The sequence below is a fragment of the Filicampus tigris genome, chromosome 5 (assembly GCF_054856515.1).
Source record: "Filicampus tigris isolate MCC_2025a chromosome 5, RoL_Ftig_1.0, whole genome shotgun sequence".
NCBI lineage: Eukaryota > Metazoa > Chordata > Actinopteri > Syngnathiformes > Syngnathidae > Filicampus > Filicampus tigris.
The window spans coordinates 4255160-4275909 of NC_141221.1; the positions used below are offsets into that span (position 1 = coordinate 4255160).

Here is a 20750-nt window from a genome sequence, read left to right on the forward strand (position 1 = left end):
TCACAGGTCGCCTGTTTTCTAAAACTGTGCCGTGATTGGTCGTTACCTGAGCCCTGAGTAGTTGTGATGTCATTTTCAGTCGACAGAAGTGACAAAATGGCCGCCTCCGGGGATGGCTAAAAACGAGTGGAGTCATTCTTATTCCATAAACGCAATATTTATCAGAATGCCTTGTTTCAACAAGTGGGCTTGCATTGAACATATTCTTGAAAAAAATATCTTTGGTTTGACTTCCACGTTAAGTTTCCCGTCATTCGTCATTCACCAGCACAACGGGCATCCGCTAGTGACTGACTGACGGATCTTCAGTCAATACTGAAGGAATGCCCACCTCAGCCAACTACCAAAAGAGACACCGACCAAACATGACCAATTAATAAAACCCAAATTAAATTCTGAAAAACCTCTTTTGTGTGTGTGAAAAACAAATAAACAAAATAATCCGTCACCGTTTAATTTGATGATTTTCGACTGCCAATTGAAAATGGAAAGAACAAATGATACACAGATTTTCAATGGCTTCTTTTTGAAGTGATCGTTTTGCAAACCCCAAGCCAGTCCCACACGCCCACACGCTCACGCCCACACGCTCACGCTCACGCCCACACGCTCACGCCCACACGCCCACTTAACAACTGTGCCTCAGTGCCATCTGTTGTTTGACCCCAAGAACTACAACCGCATCACAGCTTGCAGCAGCGCCGTCGCCCTCTTCATTCGCCCCGGACAAGCGTGGAAAGTCATGTGGAAATAATTTCTGTTAAGACGCTCAAAAAATGTTGTCAAAGCTGCCAGGTCTCCTCAAACAGTGTCCACATGCTACGCTGATTCAAAGTGACTCAACTGTACAGAGAGGCAACTATGTGTCACAGTACCAGAGAATTCAAGGAAGACATTCCACGAAAATACAAAAGAACATCGCAGATACTCACAAGTCTGGACACGCAGAGTTGTCAGCCTGGCACCAAACTGCTTTACAATAAGTTGATCCACCACCGATATTTCTTTATCCTAAATGATAGCAGTGGCCTTTTATATGAGACAAAAAAAATCGGCGGGGCCTTTACCTTTTACAGTAGATGGACCACATCCCAAGAAAACTCCTCGTCCATCAGTAGGGTCCACTAATTCAAATTAATTTTTCCCCATTAAAATATAACACAAAATTCATACTTAAATACAACTCACACATTGTTTTGGTTAACATTTTAGCTTAGGTACCGATAATTGTCAGTTTTTAAAGAGGAAGTCACCCCAAAGATTTTTTTTTTTTCAGAATATGATTTATGCAGTCCCACTAGTTGAAATACGGCATCCTGATTCATATTGCGTTTGTGGAATAAGTGTTAAGCAGCAAAATGCACCCACAAGCCACCTCAGGAGGTGACCAATCACGGCTCACCTGTTTTCTGAAGTTGAGCTATGATTGGTCATTATCTGAGCCCTGAGAAACATCTATGTCATCTTCAGATGACAGAAGTGACAAAATGGCCGCTCCCTGAGCTAGCTGAAAACGGGTGGATTCCTCATTTTCCACAACCCAATATTATTCAGAATGCTATGTTTAGACTAGTGGGCCTGCATAGAACATATTCTGGAAAAAAATGTTTGGCTTGGCGTCCCTTTAATAGTTCCTTTTTAGTTCATCGGCATTGCCATATTCCTCTTTGTCTAATCGCAGAAACCCTTGTAAAAAAGTGTTCCCCTGCTTGTTTGAATTTTCGACTCGCAGTTTTCATCTATTTGTTGATTTTTTTAAATCACTCCAGAATTATTTGCTGATAAACTCACTTATTCACAGTGTTTTTGCTCAGGCCACAGCCCTGTCTAATATATTTAATATATATAATAAATATTGTTTTGGCACCATCTTGGTGCCAAGGAACTATGTTGAAGTGAGTTGAGGCGCTTCCTGTAGTACTTTTCTGCCATCTTGTGCCATCTGCAAGTAATTTTAAACCTTTTTAGGGGGCGTCAATTCAGTGGCAGAGCCAGAACGTGGCTAATGGGTGGGCCTGAAAAAATCAGGGTGGGCCTGAATATTTTTCTCACTGAGCACAATCCTCCTGTGCCGACACATTGTATATTCAAATAAAATGAGAAACTGAATAATATGAAGTTCAGATCTTCCTCAGACAACCACGTGTACATGGATCAAGAGGACAGCTGGGATTCTGGGGTTGTGTAACGATTCGTCAATCAGAATTCACCCCAAAAAAAAAAGAATCACCCACTGTGGCATCTAGGCGAACGAGGCCTCTGATGCGCCACGCAGCAGAAAAGGACCTGGAGAATCAGCAGCGACTCAAAATTTAGGAAGTTAGGCTTGAAAAAATATATTTATTTACAGTATGCGGTGGTACCTTGACTTCAAAGTTTCATTTGTTAACTTGTGAGTCAACGCACCGCTGTATACATAAATGTCATTATTGAATCATTACTTTGTAAGTGTCTCATGCAGCTTCTTTCACCTCAGTGCCATCTGCTGTATCTGGTTAGGCACTGCCCCACTTGCCCTTCATGTAAAATCCCCACTGCTTGATCGAAGATGTAAACCTTCCACCGGTGTTGTTATGCCAAAACGGAAAATTTCGGAAGGCCGCGTGACCGGGTCGGATGGGGCACGAGAGTGACTCGCATCCAGACTGTTTCCACCATCGCAGGCAACTGAGCTGTCTTCCTGCCAAACTCAGTGTGGCGTGTGTGTGTGGAGCTTATGACCTTCAGCTTAAAAGTGTGCCTTCCGGGCACACGCCAGCGGACATACCGAATATTTGTACATACGATGTGTGTGCTTGTGCATTGAGAGAGGGCGTTTTGGGGACCTGGACGGTCTTGCACATGCTCACACACACACACACACTGAGCAATACCAGACAGGCTCTGTACAACACTTTTATGTCATTCTATCAGGTACTTTTTCTTCAAGTGGACTGCACACACATCAACGCAGCTGATCTCCCCCCCCCGACCAACAGGAAGTGAACTGCTGTTGACCGCTAACCTGTGTGGCAGCCCTGCCGGTCAAAGCGGTGCATCACGAAGGGCTTCTCGAGTGTTCTATCCACTTATTGTGTGTGAAGTGACTTTCCACCCTCAGTGAAACTGGCCACAGCCTTTCGCTGGGTGAACACAGAACTTTTTTTTTTTTTTTTCTACTGGATATAGTAGTGATATAATTAGAGAAGCATATACGACAACTTTGTACTCATGTAAATGAATGGAAGACCCTGCAGTGACTTATTGTTGTGTATTAACCCATGGAAAAGTGTTACTGTAGAGTCGACTTTGTAAGCAAACGATGGCAACCTCTTGTCTATATCGAAACTGAAAATGCATAGCAGTGCAATACTCTTATATATACCAGGTTGATTATTATGATTAATCCACGGCTTCTTCTGGAAATCTTTGCCTTTGTCTCCCAATTTTTTTTTTTTTTTTTAAACCTCACGCAAGATGCTGCAACTTCTACGGTTCTAACTCACATTATTAATTGAGCACCTTGTTTCCACTGTGTGACCGCACTTTTTAACCACGGGATGCATCTAGATTGGACTTTCACACGCTAATTCTCGACTTAAAGTAGTTAGTTGCACAGTTTAATACACCGGAATAAGGCAGACCATTACCCAATTGATAACTTTTGAGGTAGAACACCTTAATATAACATTCTGAATTGCTGACGAATGCCTTTGTACAGTAGTGGATATAAGAAGCTTTTTTTGTTTTCTTGTTTTGTAATGTATGGTATTTATTGTAGGTAACATTATTGTATTTAGAGGTATGAGAAGACTGGCAATATTTTTGACTATTTAAAGTAATTTTGAACTCATGATATTAAAGACGTACCTCAGGATACTGATGTTTCTAGACTGGTCAGACCTATTCTTAAAGCACAACCCAAAAATGTTCTTTACAGTATTATGTTCTATGCAGGCCCACTAGTCCAAACACAGCATTCTGATTAATATTACATTTGTGGAATAAGAGTTAAAGCAGAAGTCCCACTAGTTGAAACGGGTCATTCTGATAAATATTGCGTTTGTGGAATAAGTGTTAATCCACTCGTTTTTAGGCATCCCCGGGGGCAACCATTTTGTCTTCTGTTGACTGAAAATGACATCACAACTGCTCACATCGACCAATCACGGCTCAGATTCAGAAAACCAGTCAGCCGTGATTGGTCGTTTTCATTCGTTGTCATTTTCAGTCAACAGAACACAAAATGGCCGCCTCCGGAGATGGCTAAAAACGAGTGCATTTTGCTGCTTAACTTATATTCCACAAACGCAAAATGAATCAGAATGCCGTGTTTCAACTAGTGGGCCAAAAATATGTTTGGGTTGACTTCCGCTTTAATAAAAATCGTGAAGATTTGGAAGAAACTGAAGAATGCACCTCTGTGGACTAACATGAAATGATTTGTATTCCAAAACGCATCAATCAAACCGAAGAATCCAAAAGAAGAATCAGTCAAACAGGCATTCTGAATGTATTTTGCATTGCAAGGTTTTATTGAAATGCAGGACACGGTTGTAAAAACAATCCATCAAACAAACAAAATGATTTGTAAGTTTAACAGCAGAAAAGGAGGATTTGGGGCAATATGTCAAAGCATTTAAATGGTGCTGTGTCAGGTGATTATTCATGTTTTGAGTGCTTTTCTTTAAATTGGTATAACGCATCTCAGACGGGGGACATATATTCAGGCCACACGAGTCGACATAAAAAAAAATTCACATTTGGCTGTAAAGGGTGAGGAAGAGAAAGGACAAAGGAGGCGATGACATGCTAAGTAAATAAAGTTAGCTGAAGTTAGATTACATTGATAAAGAAGTTACATTGATAAAGAGTAGGGGAAAAAGTGCTTCACAAGCCGAACTGCACATGTAGGTTTCTTTTCATTCACAATACAATTGGTGATCCGGGTCAGTTTTACAGTATGCGACATGAAGTTATGGAATCCTGCTTGTACATTAGCGTTAAGATTCCATAAGCAGTTTGACGTCATGCATTAGATATTGTTCTGACGTTGACAGAAAACCCGCTCTCTGCCATTCTGACCGTGTCAACTTTTGTTAGGACTTTAAACAGCTTTAGAATGAGAAAGTATATCGGTGATCTGGGCATGGGCGATAAGCAACAAGCTCTCATGAGGAAGAACATTGAGAGGGCATGCTGTCGTCACTCTACTCAGTTAGTAGCCACATTTTTAGCAATTGATCAATAGTAAAGCGGAGGTCAACCCAAACATATTTTTTTTCAAGAATATGTTCTTGAAAAATATATGCCAGCAGGCCCACTAGTTGAAACACGGCACTCTGATTAATTTTGTGTTTGTGGAATATAAGTTAAGCAGCAAAATACACTCGTTTTTAGCCATCTCCGGGGGCGGCCATTTTGCCTTCTGTCGACTGAAAATGACATCACAACTGCTCACAACGACCAATCACAGCTGACCTGTTTTCTGAATCTGAGCCGTGATTGGTCATTGTGAGCAGTTGTGATGTCATTTTCAGTCGACAGAAGACAAAATGGCCGCCCCCGGAGATGGCTAAAATCAAGTGATTTAACACTTATTGCACAAACGCAATATTTATCACAATGCCCTGCTTCAACCAGTCGGCTTGCATAAAACATATTCTTGAAAAAAAAAAATGTTTGCGTTGACTTCCTGTTTAAGTTAACTGCTCTATAATCAGGGCTTTGAAACTCACTTAACTTACTGTACACATACATTAAATCAACACGCTAAAGTGCTAAAAAGAAGTTTTGTAACGACTAGCTGAGCCCTGATTACCTCCGATGGGGATCCTTTCTGCACAACTTTAATGCGGGAGACACAAAGTCAAATTCATTTTTCACGAGTGCGTTAGGCTAATCGAAGACTGCTGATGGTTAGAATGCTTGTGTCTTTCAATGTGATTGTCAAGTGATCTGTTCCTGTCATCTTGCTCCAAGCCAGTCATATGCATACAGTACAGCTGTTCAAGTATTGATAAAGTGTATGTCGGCCAGCGTGGTATCCTCGTGGGAAGTACGAGTGTGAATGTTTTTTTGTTTTTTCTTGTCAAAATGTGCTGTGCGATTGACTGATAACCAGTCCAGTAGGGCGCTCAAAGACAGCTGGGATGGGTTCCAGCTAACCCAGCACACCCCTAATGGGACAAAACAATATAGAAAGTGAATGGCTGGATGAGGCGTATGGCTTCAGTTTCCCAACATATTTATGATAATTATATGCTTCCAACTTTGTGGGACTGTTCGGGGAGGGTCCTTTTCCGTTCCAGCATGACATGAAGACTTTGGGAAAACTGGACCATTGACCTCACAAATGTTAGTGGGCAAAAAAATAAATAAATAAATCCCAGGCTCTAAAGTCTCCTCGGCTGTTACAGCTGAAAAGATGGCCTCTATTCTGTGATGCCGAAAGGTTTAACAAGTAGGTGCCCCAATACCTTTGTCCATATAATGTCGTCACAGTCTTTGTACATATAGCTGCCACTTCTGAGCAAACTAGTTACATAACGCGGCCAACTCCTATTTCTGCACACGTTGGCTCACAACTTGCCGTGCGAGTAACTGACTTCCAACTTGAGCGCGCGTGCCTACTCAAGCGCGTGTGTGTGGAGAAAGAAGCAAGGAGAGAAGGTGAGCACCAGTCACCAGCGAGTGATGGAGAGCCTCCCACATTGTAGTCAAAGCTCGGGAATCTCCTACTGTTCATTTCAAAGCCTTCGCGCAACCCGTTTTGCTCCGTCCGTGTGGCACTAACCCACAAATTGAAACGCCAGGGTCTCTATCATGCGACATGCTGCAGTGAAGCAGATGGTCATCCTCGCTGGATGAGGAACATGGGGGTGATGAAGCCAGACGAGGACAGGGGGGGGGAGGGGGATGATTCTGGAGTGACATACTAAAGGATTTACTGCCTATGTTCAATGTCACATTCGACAAGCGGCGTGCCGCTACTATATTGCCTGCACGACATCATTTGCATGCGACACCCACGTGCAGCGCCCGCCCATCGTACGTACGCAAGACAGAACATTTTCAAGATGGTGACAATGGTAACCTCTCATAGCAATGGTTGGCTATGTGATCCCATTTTAGATCTCAGAGGGATTTGTATTCTTATAATCCATATGACCCCAATTTACAAAACGTGCCCATGAACATTTTTTTGTTCTAGTGGCAAGGCAGAATTCTGCTTGAGGTTTTCATTCCATATTAAGGGTCAGTGCGGTGGGTGGATAAAACATGGCTACAAACCACGAGTGAATAACTAAAAATATGGCATCATTTCAGTGTGACAGTACACAGAACAATAAGTGTAAGAAGCGTGGAAAATGTGAATAAAAAAATGAACAGGGTGATCTATATTTGGTGATTTGTAGTACGACCCATTCCCCGCTTTGTGTTGTTGTCACTATTGCCGCTTTTCCATTAGCCCCAAACAGCCCCGCAGCACACCAGTCAGCTTGGCCCGGCACCACCGGCACGGCCTCCATTGCTTTTCCATTACAAGAGGCGCAGGGTGGGATGGGGGTAAGTGGCGAGTCACGGTTATTGTTTTTTGAATTGCCGTTGCGTGATGCGGCGACGTGTAAAAGTACAGCTCATCAAATGCACGGAAGCATTCACGTCTCGCGGATAAGAAATCAATTTCCGGGTTTAAGACAAGTGAGACACAGCCGCCCGCCGTCTGGCCGCCATCAAGTGAAAAATACAATACATACAGTACAGTACAGTACACACATTTTGCGTTTTACATCAGCATTGAACCATATTTACAATTTTATATGTACCGTGGATGCAATAGTGTGATGATGATTTTGCGAGCGACATTGCCAGAGCTAATTCATTCTGGATTCAGAACTCGGCCTGTCAGAGGTCAACGGCTTGTCGTTGCCTTATTTGGCGGCGTCCGAAGCCCTCCGGCGGCCGCCACGATCGTTGTGCCGGGAGAGTGGTGAGGCACCGCTCTGCTGCTGGAGACCTCTCGTTCAAGTGAATGCGGATATTCACCATTAATCATAAATAAAAAAATCATCTATTTGTACATATGAAATTGGAAATATGGTTCAGCCTTGTTATAAAAAAAACACCGTTTCTTGTATATACTATTGCATTTTTATGACTTTGGCGCCGGCCAGTGGGCGGCTCTGTTTCGCTCATCTAAAACCAGGAAATGGGCGTGTGTGGGCGATATGGCTGAAAAGTCATATTGGTCAATATCGATATATAATGATTGATTATAATTATTTTTTACTATTGAACCTGGGGAAAAAAGGATTCATTTAGGTAATTTGATTCTAACATAAAATACTTAATATTAAGACTTAAAGCGGAAGTCAACCCAAACATATTTTTTTCAAGAATATGTTCCCAGCAGGTCCACTAGTTGAAACACGGCATTCTGATTCATTTTGCGTTCGTGGAATATAAGTTAAGCAGCAAAATGCACTCGTTTTTAGCCATCTCTGGGGGCGGCCATTTTGTCTTCTGTAGACCGAAAATGACATCACAACTGCTCCCAACGATCAATCGCGGCTGACCTGTTTTCTGAATCCGAGCCATTTCGGCCAATCAGATGACAGTGACGACATGGCCCCGGATGGGTGCCGTTTTAGAACCACCTCCGAGATGGGTCTGAAAAGCGGTTCGATTGTCACCGCACCGCTTCAGGCCCCCAAAAAGTCAAATGGAAAAGCGATCACTTGGGTCCAAGCAAAGTGTGGAACCGGGCTAATGGAAAAGCGCCATAAGTGTGTAGTGTGGTGTAGTGCTTTTGGGTACAGGGTCAAATGCTATCCCAATAGGGTACAGCAGTGTTTAGTTAGTTGCGTTTTGAGTCTCAAAGCCTAGCTTTCCCAGTCCGGCCCACCAAGGCCGTCGTCATCAGAGTCAGATTCCGGCGAGGCCTCCTTTATTCGTCGAAGCGCCTCATAGATGCTTCTGGTCAGAGGGTCTCTGGAGGCGGCGGTATCCTCCTGGCCTTTCCTTTCTTGAGGCGGGACTTGTCTCAGTTTGACACCCTTGCGGATCTGAGCTAAGATGCTGTTGGAATCGTCGTCGTCACTCTGGGCAGCGGGAGGGATGGCCCGCTGGTCGACCTTCTTCAGGTGGAAGCTGCCTCTCTTCAGGGAGGCCAGTACTTCGTCCATGGGGGAGCTACCTGCGTAGAGAAAGTCAGGAAAAGACGGGCTGAATTCCTTTAACTCATTCACTGCCAAAAACGTTCTTATATGTCTTTTCACAGTCCCGCCATTCAATTCCAGGAATTGATTGATATTTTTTTCACATTTTTTTTCAAACGTTAGGGTAACAAAGGGTCTGAAAATGTCTGGCAGTTAATGAGTTAATCATCTATGGGTAAGAAAAGAAAAAAAATATAGAGAATTGAGATAGTGGTGATATTAAGAAGTGGAGTGAACACCAAATATGGTCGCAGTACCTCGTCTGCTATGGGCCTCAAAGCCTGGAGTCTTCCTCAGCTTTTTGCGTGCGCTCACCAGCTGGCTGCTGTCAAAGAAGCGTGGATGGAAGGGGCCAAGTGGCGAGTGAGGGCGCTCTGACGCACTGTGCTCCCCGGCCTTCTGCGCTTGCCCGCCCGGGCTCTCAGAGGGGGACACCTGTTCTCGTATTGGCAGGAGTGGCAGAGGAGGCGGCGGAGGCGGAGGTGAGGCCGGGGAAGCCAGCAGCGACGACAGGGAGCAAGGAGAGCAGAAGGAATCCGCGGGAGCGGGCACGGGCAATGGAGGAAGCGACTGCGCTGCCGCCGGGCCTGTGACGGGCTGGGTGGTGAGCGTGGAGCCGGGGTCTGTCTGCACGCTGGTGCTGAGGCGCAGCGGCCGCTTGTCCGCACCTCGTGCGTCGGAACGCTCCTCCCTTCCACCCTCGCCGTCCGTTTGCATGATCCTGCCGCGCTCCCTCCTTCTGCCGTGGGCCGCACGCAAACGCGCCGACTTGAGAATCACCTGGCCCGGGTAGCGCTGGACACACAGACATGAAGATCAAGCTGGGGAAAAAAGGAGGTACGATTCCAGCTCACGGCATCGGGTGTACCTGCTTGAAGGTGCGAAGTCTATCAAGAGTCCTCTGTCTCTCTTGACGTACTCTGCTATTGTTTCTCTCATCTTCCTCCTCATCGTATTTCGGCTGTAAAATCCAGCGTAAAGCAATACACAGATATGCGTCATGCATTTAAGCAAGCAGTTCAAAGGTAAAGAAGCATCTACCTGTAAGTTCTGTTGAGATACGGAGTCCTTCTGTGTGCTTTGACGCAGCTGCTGCTTCTTAAAGTGGTTCGATATGCAGATCTCCTGCAGACGGACGAGAGGACACTTATTCGGCACCGTACAGGTACATTTCACCCCAAATCTCAAAATATAGTATGTTATGGACTGCCCAAAAGGAACTCAAAAATGCAAATGTACACACCCGCTTGCTCTTCAGATAGGAGCGCTTGGCGCTGATGCGTCCCCTTCGCGCTTCCAGTTGTCGCGCGCTGACCTGAAGCCGGCGCAGTCCTTCCTTCTCAGCAGTGTCCTCCTCTGTTATATCATCAGCGCTTTCAAAAGTGTCATAGTACACAACTTCATTCTGGTGCTCTGCAAATACACAATACACAAATGGCACATTGTAGGATATTGTTTTTATTTTGTCTCTATTTGTTGAAATTATTTCATTCAATTAAAGAAAAATAATCAAACGAGAGTAAAGCGTAAATATTACATTTCATAGCCCTTTTTACAGGAAAATATTTACATTTCACATTCAAATTTCTCCTATAGAATCTCTATGGAAATACATTTCCAAAAGTCTCTAAATTATTTTTTTAACCATCTTAAATTTATGTTTCATTATTCCTTGATTTAATGATATATTTTAAAGACATTAATTGACCTTGACTCTTTTGTTTCTTTGTTGAGGTTGTTCCATAACTTTATACCTTTCACTACTATCCTTTATCATTCCATTGCTTTAGTTCTAAATATTGGTAAAGTATTTTCAAGACTTCTGTTGCTTTTAAACTTTAGTTGCTTTTTAAAGTTTTTAAAATATTTATTGGTAAGATATTTCATCATCGTTGTACATTGTTTGGAATATTTTTAAATCAACAAAATCACGGAATCTCAATACCTTAAACCGGTATTTTATGAAAAAGTACAGCTAATGCTAATTATAACACGACGTACCAAATCTACACATGTAATTTACTGAAACAAGAACATGCACTTTTTCGAAATACATTAAAAATAATATATACAAAGTTAAAGCAACACTGTGTCATGTCAGTTTTTGTTGATTATGGCGGCGCCATGTGGACAAAAGCGGTAGTGTTTTGACAAAAGTCAACCACATTTCTCCATTTCCCATGGGCGCCAGCGTGTAGTGTCGTGAAATCCTGAGCTCTTGCTGGCCTGCAAGTTGGACTGAATTGCATTTCTATTTTTTCAGTGGCTGTGTGAAAGACGAATAGCGATGAGGTGATGAATCTGATTTTGTTCAAACAATACTTTAGTTTCTTTGTTTGTATTGGGGCTTCTGCCATGACACAAGTAATAGAGCGCAGATGTTCGAATCGACTTCCGTCCTTATAGCGAAAGGAGGAAGTGAGTATGCCGTAAAGCAATTCAGGACATTTGTATTTTTTTTGTGTGCCAGTGTTGATCCCATCCTCCTCAAAGTTGCTTAATGCCAGTAAAAATGATACAGACACCCCCAAGTCCCATTCAACTACTTCTAAATCAATGTTTCATCCGAAGAGTTGAGAAATTTTTTTATTAAGGTCGATTTCTTGCCCAGTGCTGCTTTAAGGCTAGCAATATTGTATGGAGCAATCATTCCTTGAAATATAATCTTTACATGAGCATTGGTTTGTATAAACCTGTCTGTCTGACAATGAGAACCAAAACTGATCTGAATATTGTGATTATGTGCTAAATGTATAATATCACATATTACAACAGGTTTTGCACCAAAGCAGCCGTACCTATTGGAACGAAGCCATACCTGTCATCTGTCTTCGAATGCTGTCGAGCTGAGCAGTGAGAAGCAGCTCCTCACACTGAAGGATCTCGGCCTGGATGTCGTACAGTTGGAGCTGGAGCTCATAGTACTGTGACTCCATGTGGTCCAACAGGGTCATCGCATCCTCACTGCTGCACAGGCTCTGCATCTGAGGGGAGGAGCTTGGATTCATGCATGGCCAAATGTTATGGACATCATGTTTGCGCCCTTGCATACCTCCTCTCGAAGGGTGTGTTTCCTCTGCTCCAGGCTAATCTCCCGGGCTCTTTGCAGCTGCAGGGTTTCCTTGGCGACAGAGTAGCGGATTCTCTCCATGCGCTCCACCGCCGCTGTCCATGAGGCCTTACCAAACTTGCGCTGGTCCACCTTCATACGCTCATAAACTCCTGTAATCGTACGAACAAATAGAAAAAAGGTCAAACTCCAATAGTTAGCAGTGATTTTAAGCAACAAATACGATTAAATAATAATAAGATTTGGCTAAGGACGAGAGTGAGACATCTAGTGGTCATTTTACTGTGTTTTTTTTTTTCAGTTGGTGGTTGACGCTGGTTAAAATTCAGATCGGGTGTAACACCAGCATCTTTTTATCTTGCATCTGAGAGCGTTGAATGGGATTTTTTTTTCTCCACACACACAAGCAAAACATGCTGACATAATAATCTTCTCAGTAGAGTAATAAATTGACCAATCCGAGGGGGAGGGTGACATTGTGAAGCTATCCCCGAACGATCTGCTTTGTGATCAATTGGGTGGCCTTGTTTCCAGCTGAGCCCTGTCAAAACATGGCTGCTGTCTGCACTACCTCATTACTACACATTGGTGGTTGAAAACACGCAGGGGTCAATCAAAGAGCAAGTGTGTGTGAGGGCTATCAATCAATCAATCAATCAAATTTTATTCATACAGCACTTCCCATACACAAAAATGCAACGCAAAGTGCTCTGCAATAAAAACATCCAAAATACAACATAAAAAGAAGACCCGCCCCCCTCCCTCCTAACATGCACAACCGAGCTGAGCATTCCCCCTGTGACGGACGGACGCCCATTTTGTAGGCGATAAACGATAGACGGGAAACTTAAAAATATAGGCGGACTAAGATCTCGCACCGGGACCCACGTTTTTTGTTTTGTTTATTATGTTAGTATTCACTAGTATTCAAAGTGGGTTTGTTAGTTGTTATTATTTTTATTTTTTTGTTTTCAAAAACGCTTAATTTTTCTTAGTATCATTTATTTATTTGACATTTTGTGTATTTCTTGAGTGTGAGATTAAAAAAAAAAACATTACACTAAGTATTGTGTGGTAAAAACTCAACAGAAATGTTTATTTTCTAAACATTTTAAAAACATCCATCCACAATTCAAATACACATACTGTTTAACAGCCCACAAACCTTGAAGTACCTGTACAATAAGTATAGTAGTCAAGTTCGATGCATCACAACTCTAATGTCTTCAATAAAGCTAGGATGGTCTCACTTTGCTTCCCTTGTTTGCCAAGTCGCTAAGTTCTCTAGTGGATTTGTGGCTTAAATTCCAGTTGAGACACTAACACTACAAGCCACCGCTTTTTTTATTTTGGCTGCCGCTAGATGACGCTGCTTCTAGGCGCCAAACCGTAAAACGACCATAACTCACAGCCATCTGTTTGACCTTCCTTATTCCGGCTAACTGCCATGCTAATACCAAAATAAGCCAGGGGCGGAGTCACACCCAGGCCCACCCACATTGACAGACTGCCCACCCAGTCAGATTCATGAACAAATATATGCTTTTACATTTTTAGTAAATTATGAAATTATTTGTGTTATTTAAAAAAGAAATGATTGAATATTAAGAATGGCATGATTGTGGATGTCTAAGGAAGATCCGAACTTCATATTATTCAGTTTGTCATTTTATTTGAATATACGATGTGTCGGGACGTGAGGATTGTGCGAAGTGAGAGAAATATTCAAGCCCACCCTGATTTTTCCACGCCCACCCATTAGCCACATTCTGGCTCCGCCCCTGAAAGAAACACATTTAAAAATGAACTCCAAAGTTAATGGTCATGTTAAATCCAGTGACCAAGACAAAAACAAACCTCAGTTTCGCTATCATTTTATAGATTTTTTTTTTGGTGTTAGTTTTGTAAGCATAAAATGTTGTTTCAGTTACATTTCGTGTGTTTTAAAATCAGTTTCGTTTTTGTTTTATTTGGTAAATGTGAACTTTCTTTTCAATTTTAATTGTAAGTATTTTTTTGGGTCTCATTAACTATAAAGACCTTGCGTGTGCGTGTAATTCAGTTGTTCCGCTGCTCTGACGACTTGACGTCAGCAGTAGTGTTACATTACCTTTCTGTGCTCTAGCTGTTGTCTCAAAGTATTTTACAGTGAATTCCTGGATAATAAGGACAGCTTCTTGAGCTTTCCTCTGCCAATCAGAGTCCTCCTGCTGGAGGGCATAAATGCGCCTTGGGCCCAAGTAGTCATTCTCCATGGAGATCTGGTGAGAGAGGGTTAAGCTTGGTGCATTATCAAATACACACCAACACTAATAAACCAAAAGGGTTAAGGTTACTAGAAGTACAGGTTTTTTTTTTTTTTTTTTAAAGTGAAAAGGGGAGTCCACTGAAAATAAATACCGGTACATTTAAATAGGATTAACTGCATGGAGCAAAAACTGTAAATGCTGAATGATAGTGTGACATCCCTCACTGATCCTACTTAACTCAGCTGAGGCAATAGTAGTATAACAGTCCAGCATGCGTGTCACATTTAGTCAGTGCATCAAAAGAATTTGCCAACTGCCAAAACAAAGTCAACACGATTAGGGAACGGCGATTTTGGGTGCCAGAACAAACTCTAATTTTAATATGTACAAGTGGCATGACCAGTCAAACTATATTCATTCATTCAAATAAACAAATGGTTTTTTTTTCTACTACTTACAGGGCCTTTAAATGAATTATAAATGATACATTTTAAGTTACTCGTGGTGTAACGGTAATCTTGATTCAGCTTCTACTCAGTGTTAGTATGAATGTGAGAATGAATAGCTATCTTGTCTCTCAAATGAGGTTAACTGATTACCAGTCCAGGGTGTGGTCTACCTTTTGTCCTTAGACAGCTGGCCAGGTTATGCAATTTATTCCCACAATACTGAGCAGAATATTTTTTTTTTTTTCCGACCTTTGCAACATGAACATCTTTGAATACAGTGACCTGCCACTTCAACTGCACAGTTGGTTCCATGGTGTAATGGTTAGCACTCTGGACTCTGAATCCAGCGATCCGAGTTCAAATCTCGGTGGAACCTAGGATTTTTTTTTTTTGGGGTGGCCATTTTCAAGGTTTTTCATACAGTAACTTATGAAAATGAAATGAATGTGAGCAGAGTAATCCTATAGGAGCACACAAACCTTAATTTATTTATGCGTCTCTGAGGCGGCAGGTAATTGGAGAGCCACTGACCGCCACTCACAACCCACTTCTACATTCAAGTGCTCTTTAAAAACATCATTAGGTACACCTGCATAACATGATGACATACAAGAGCTCGAGCAAAACGATTCCTTTTGTAAAACTAACTCTGCTCAGTTGATTGACAACGCCAGACAGGCATTCGTTTTAATAGCTGTTGGGGTTATAAAGTAGGAAGGGACGTTCAAATCAAATCATTCATGGCTAGGAATTGTGCTGACAGTTGGGGTGTGTCAATTGTTAATAATAATAACAATAATAATAATAATAGGCATATTTTCTTTCTTCAAGCACTTGAGTCAAAATTGACTGATGTGTGAAACTACTTCACCCAGCACAGGCGCTGTTGATTCGGTCCTAATGAGTTTGCCGTCTATAGAATTGGATAATGATTCAGATATAAATGGTTTCAATTAAAATAATACTTAAAACAAATACCAATCAATTGATTAATTTTCTCCATAGTCCTTCAAGCAAAGGTAGTCAGCTCCAATGTTAATGTGGTACAATTATCAAGCAATATGAGATCTGGATCCGATTAAAGAGTTTTGGTGCACCTAATAAAGTGTCGGCCGCATATCTATTGCATCTTTGCACAGAGCCGTGATTAAGAAGTGACGAGCTAAAAATAAATGTGCCGTTAGCGCCATATGAACTGAACGGGGCCTTTCAATCTTGCTTCCAGTCAGCAGCTTTTCTTCCTGTATATTCTTTCAAACGTGTCGGGGAAATGATATTTGCTCTACATGGTGCGTCACATTCAAAACACACTGAAGTGAGCAGCTCAGCACACGTGTTGGTTAAGCATTTATTGGATGTGAGTCGCCTCTTTTATGCTTTTGATGCCGCTGGTTACGTAGAAACACTTGCCTGGCTCGCTTAAGTGTGTTACCTTGATCTGCTGTCGCCGCAGCATGGCTAGCTCCCTCATGTCTCGGAATGGCTGCAGCAGGTACTGGTACAGTTGCGTGGAGGCCTCCAGCAAGCATCCGTAGGCCTGGTCTTCCTCCTCATAAAGCTCCAACAAGTCAACCATGCTATCCATGCTCCTGTGTTTGTCCAGAAGCTGCTCACACATAGGAAAGAAAACCCATTCAAAGATGGGATAAAACATATGCAAAATGGTCGAATTATTTCCGCTATATGAGCTTCCACTCTTGGTGGGACTTTCCGAAAAGATTTGACAGTGTGCCTGTTAAATCCGGAAAGTCAGTCAGGTCACAAGCTGGCATAACGTTAAAGCACACAAAAGGCATAGTGAAAAAGAATACTGCATTATTCATCCATCAATAGAAACGCACACTCCACTGGCTAAAAGGAAGGATGCTTTGTGTAACTGTAAATACTGGCAGCACAATAAAGGGCACTCACAGCTGAATGTGATCTACTGCTCAGAATAAGATCAATAGTCACACTTTTGGTTGCCAGACTGAACAGGCTGAATGCAGCCCTGAAATAAGTCAACCATCGTAGGGGATCGATAGGACAGCGCGTGTGCGCGTGAAGAGTATAGTATGTGTCATTTTCTGGACTGGTTTGACTGCCACAGTTTGGAAAGCAGATAATAACAATGTATAATTGTACAGAAGGTGCAAAAAAATATTTAATTTCAAATGATATGATGTAGCTGAAACGTCATGGTGGAATAGAGGTTAGCACATGTGCTTCACGGTCAAAGTCTTGGGTTCATGTTCTAATCTCCTGTGCTTGTGAGAATTTTTCTGGGTGTTTGAACTTGACGCATCCGCAAAACAAATACAGAACCCGTGTTATAGGTACGAGTGTGAATGGTTGTCTGTCTCTTTATGTGCCCTTGAACTGATTGGCGTCTCACCCAAAGTCAGCTGGGCTTCAGTTCACCTGCAAGGGCTGAACGATTTATCGTTTTGGGAGCGAAATCGCAATCTCAGATGACGCAATTTCGAGATTGTCAAAGCTGCTTTTTTTTTTTTTAAAAGGGCTCTTATCCCCGACGCTCACCAATAAGCGAACTGCTACTGCTACCGCCTTTCCTCATTGATGAAAAGCGGTATAGAAGTTGGATGGAGCGATCTTTTTTCACATCCATTTTTTTGTCTTTGAAATGACAGTTGTTGCGAGCATATCCTGTTGTTTTAGACATATTTGACTTTATAACGGTGAGAAGTTAGTATGTGATTTTATTAAGGGCTAATTCATCCACTGATACTGCCTCTGACTGGCTTATTCAGAGGGCTTCTTGTGTTGTTTCAAAGTGCATTCGGCTGAGTATATACATCGACCATCTCACAATGAGTATTAATAGACAATCTGTTTGAATAACCAGCAGTTAATAAATCGTTCTTGCCCATTAAATCTAAGGGCCGAGTTAACGTGTTGGGCAAAGGTCTGAGTGTGAATGTTTGTGTATCTTTATGTGCCATGTACTTGGCAGCTGACCATCTGATCTCATCTGGTATAGGCTGTAGTTCACCCGTGACACTAATGAGGATAAGCGGTATAGAAAATGGATGGGTGCGGGTAGTTACACTGTGCCATTGTGGGCAGACAGAAGCAAGCAAATCCCATTACGGAAATAACTAGAATGAGCACAGACCTCCGCCAAGGCCCAACAATCAATGTAGATCAAATACCCACTTCCTGCATATGGCAGAATTTTTCACCATTCGAATGGAAATTGATTTTGCGCAATACGGATTTTAACATTCATGTAATTTATAACTATGACGTTTCAGAAAAAAATTCCACCTGTTGCTGAACCTGACCCTTAATTCATAAATATAACTAAATATATTACTATACTATACATTATTATATTATTGTTATATTATTATTATGAAAACCTGATGTGCTAGATTTGGAATAAGCGCAAAAAAAAAAGCACCTAGAAAAGTTACCTTGCATCTCTGATTAAAAAATTCAGTAAAGAAGGAGGTGGTTCACTTGAGGTCACCATCCTCACGTGAGTGTGTGAGGCTATAAAATTTAGGGCCTGGCCTGGTGAGTGATGTGGGTGCCAGCAGATAACAGTGTTAAGTTGGCTGTTGTGATCTTAACCCTTTCATGCATTAATTATGATTTAATGTTATTATTTAAAATATAAATACAGTTTTTAGATTAATTAATATAGGCGAAAGCAACTTTTACATAGCTGTCCACTGTAGTGACCGCTTTGCATGAAAGGGTTAAATAGCAGCTAGCTGTTAAGTGGCTAACCGTTAAGCAGTGTGCATGTTAAATGCCTGCGCAGACACATTTATTTTGTCAACACTTGTTCAGTAAGGGGATTTAAAGTGCAACAGCGGCTGTGTCTTTTATTTTCTTTTATTCCAATATGTTCTAACTAGTAATGATAGGTTATATTAAACTAGTTAACATCAACAGCTTGTGTTAGCGATTACTGATGGTCTGTTGCGCTACATGCAATCGTTTCAGCCCAACTTCCTGATCACCGATATGACAGCACACAATAAGTCTTGGTTGGCCTGGTCGCCAAAGTTGTCCAGATGTGCACCTATGGAAACGTGAGAAAGAGTGAAAAGAAGCTCACTCTCACCTCTTGCAGGTGTTTACTTTCACGGAGAAGCGCCTCCTCGTAGCCACACTGCCTCAGCTCGCTCAGGCTCTCGTAGTATTCATCTGGGTCATCATTCTCTGTGAACAGAACCTGTGAGAGGATCTTCCAGCCGCATATATCAAGCGCGTGGCCGAGGTAGAGCTGCAACTTAGAACAGAGCTCATCCATCTCAGTCTCAGAGACCTCAGCCGGTCCAAACAGCACCGTCCACATCCCGCTCGGTTCTTCCGGAAAGACGGGAAGGCAGGGCTCCAGTTTGGAGTTGACCGAGCACAGCTGCTGATGGACCGCCCGTAGGTCCTGGAAGGAAAAGAGGCCTGCCCAGCTGCAGTCCTCTCGGCTCAGAACATCCTCCAGGTCCAATGTGTCCACAGGGGGCAGCTGCTCCTCTCGCTGTGACTCTGCATCACAACTGACGTGAGATGACACATAGTTGATCACAGTTTTAATCTTAACAGGGCTTAGTTTGGAACCAGGAAGATTGCTTTTAAGGCCTTTTGCCGCAGCCTCCCTTGCTGCTGAGCCCGGGTTCCTGGACACTTTTTCCCCGGCGGGGTTTCCGGGCCATCTTGTTTTGTCTCCATCCTCCGATGGAGGGTCTCTGCTGCTGGCGCCGAAGCTTCTCCTTTGCGCCGTCCTGTTGTGACATGTTATGGCAAATTTGCCTTCCACTTCGTTCCAGGCTACGATAAAGACGAATTTGTGCTTCTCTTTCTCCTCGAAGGCATTTGGGCGAACGGCAACCCAGCCCGACTCAAAATTATCCTCCATTGTGAATGACATCCCTGCAAAGTAACGAAACTACACCGCTATGCGCATGAAGGCATCACCGCGGCTCTGGCGGAGTCATAACCATTTACCAACAACTGACTAGCTCGTCCGACTATCCGTCGCTTAGGCGTTTGTTTTGGGAATAGTACGGTGTCATTTCCATCCACTTGGATGTCAAGCAGCCGGTGTCCGTTAGCTTCATCATTAGCATTGCAGTGAAGCATCTCACGCAAGTGCGCACCGCGGACCGCCTTTAAAGCAGAGTTCCTCAGCCTTCCCACCTTAAATTGATGCAAAAGTGCTCACCATACATCCTTAAAACGCCAAGGAATGACGCCAGGCAAAAAGAGTCTCTCCAGTGCCGCAGTCTACCGAGGTTAGCGTTGCCCTAGAGCCCATAACGTTGACATGTTTACCTATACAGTACATGTCAGCTGACCACTAGACCACAGATATAAAATGATGATGCCTTCAAAGACGGTGGGAAACGTGGGAAATAGGGCAAGTGGAACATGCGTCAAGATAAGTTTGCCTTTTAGCTTATTTGTTGGAATTAGTTTTTTTCACCTAGTGGAGGGGATGTAATTGTTCCTATTCAATAATTATATTGGCAGTAATTTTTGGATGCATCCTAAAATATCATTTGGTAAACACTCGCTGCCACCGTGCAAATTAATTGTTATCATTTGCATTTCTTATGATTTCTAGTATTTTCTTAATACAGTTTTTGCAATATTAAAAAACTGCATTTTATTTGCTTATGTCTAATGAAGCTAAATCATGTGTGACATTTTATTTTTTCTTTACTATACTGTACTAGAAAAAAGTGTAATTGCACAGCCACTATAGTAGGTGGCAGTGGCGCTCTCATTGTCAGAATGTGCGCAGGGATAATTAGCATTAAAAAAAACTATT

General features: G+C 42.6%; 1 protein-coding gene and 1 non-coding gene across 2 annotated transcripts; one reads left to right on the plus strand and one right to left on the minus strand.

Moving 5' to 3' along the window:
• Positions 1-5649: 5649 nt before the first annotated feature.
• On the minus strand, positions 5650-20370 carry LOC147146970 (junction-mediating and -regulatory protein-like). Its single transcript, XM_086029712.1, has 10 exons — positions 19044-20370; positions 16401-16574; positions 14381-14531; positions 12253-12422; positions 12019-12184; positions 10444-10613; positions 10242-10325; positions 10069-10161; positions 9458-9995; positions 5650-9178 (listed from the first exon to the last, which is right to left on the minus strand). The coding sequence occupies exons 1-10, from the start codon at positions 19845-19847 to the stop codon at positions 8865-8867; spliced, it is 2664 nt and encodes an 887-aa protein (XP_085885838.1). The 5' UTR covers positions 19848-20370; the 3' UTR covers positions 5650-8864.
• trnaq-cug (transfer RNA glutamine (anticodon CUG)) lies at positions 15273-15344 on the plus strand. The gene has a single exon. It is a non-coding gene; the product is annotated as a tRNA-Gln (tRNA).
• Positions 20371-20750: the final 380 nt, after the last annotated feature.

Bases quoted from the DNA above. Each gene is read 5' to 3' on its own strand.
- LOC147146970 (XM_086029712.1), bottom strand. From the start codon at position 19,847: ATGTCATTCACAATGGAGGATAATTTTGAGTCGGGCTGGGTTGCCGTT. The intron at 10,162-10,241 runs GTAGATGCTTCT...TGGATTTTACAG, and splicing joins TATCTCAACAGAACTTACAG to CCGAAATACGATGAGGAGGA. The intron at 9,996-10,068 runs GTACACCCGATG...CTGTGTGTCCAG, and splicing joins GACTTCGCACCTTCAAGCAG to CGCTACCCGGGCCAGGTGAT.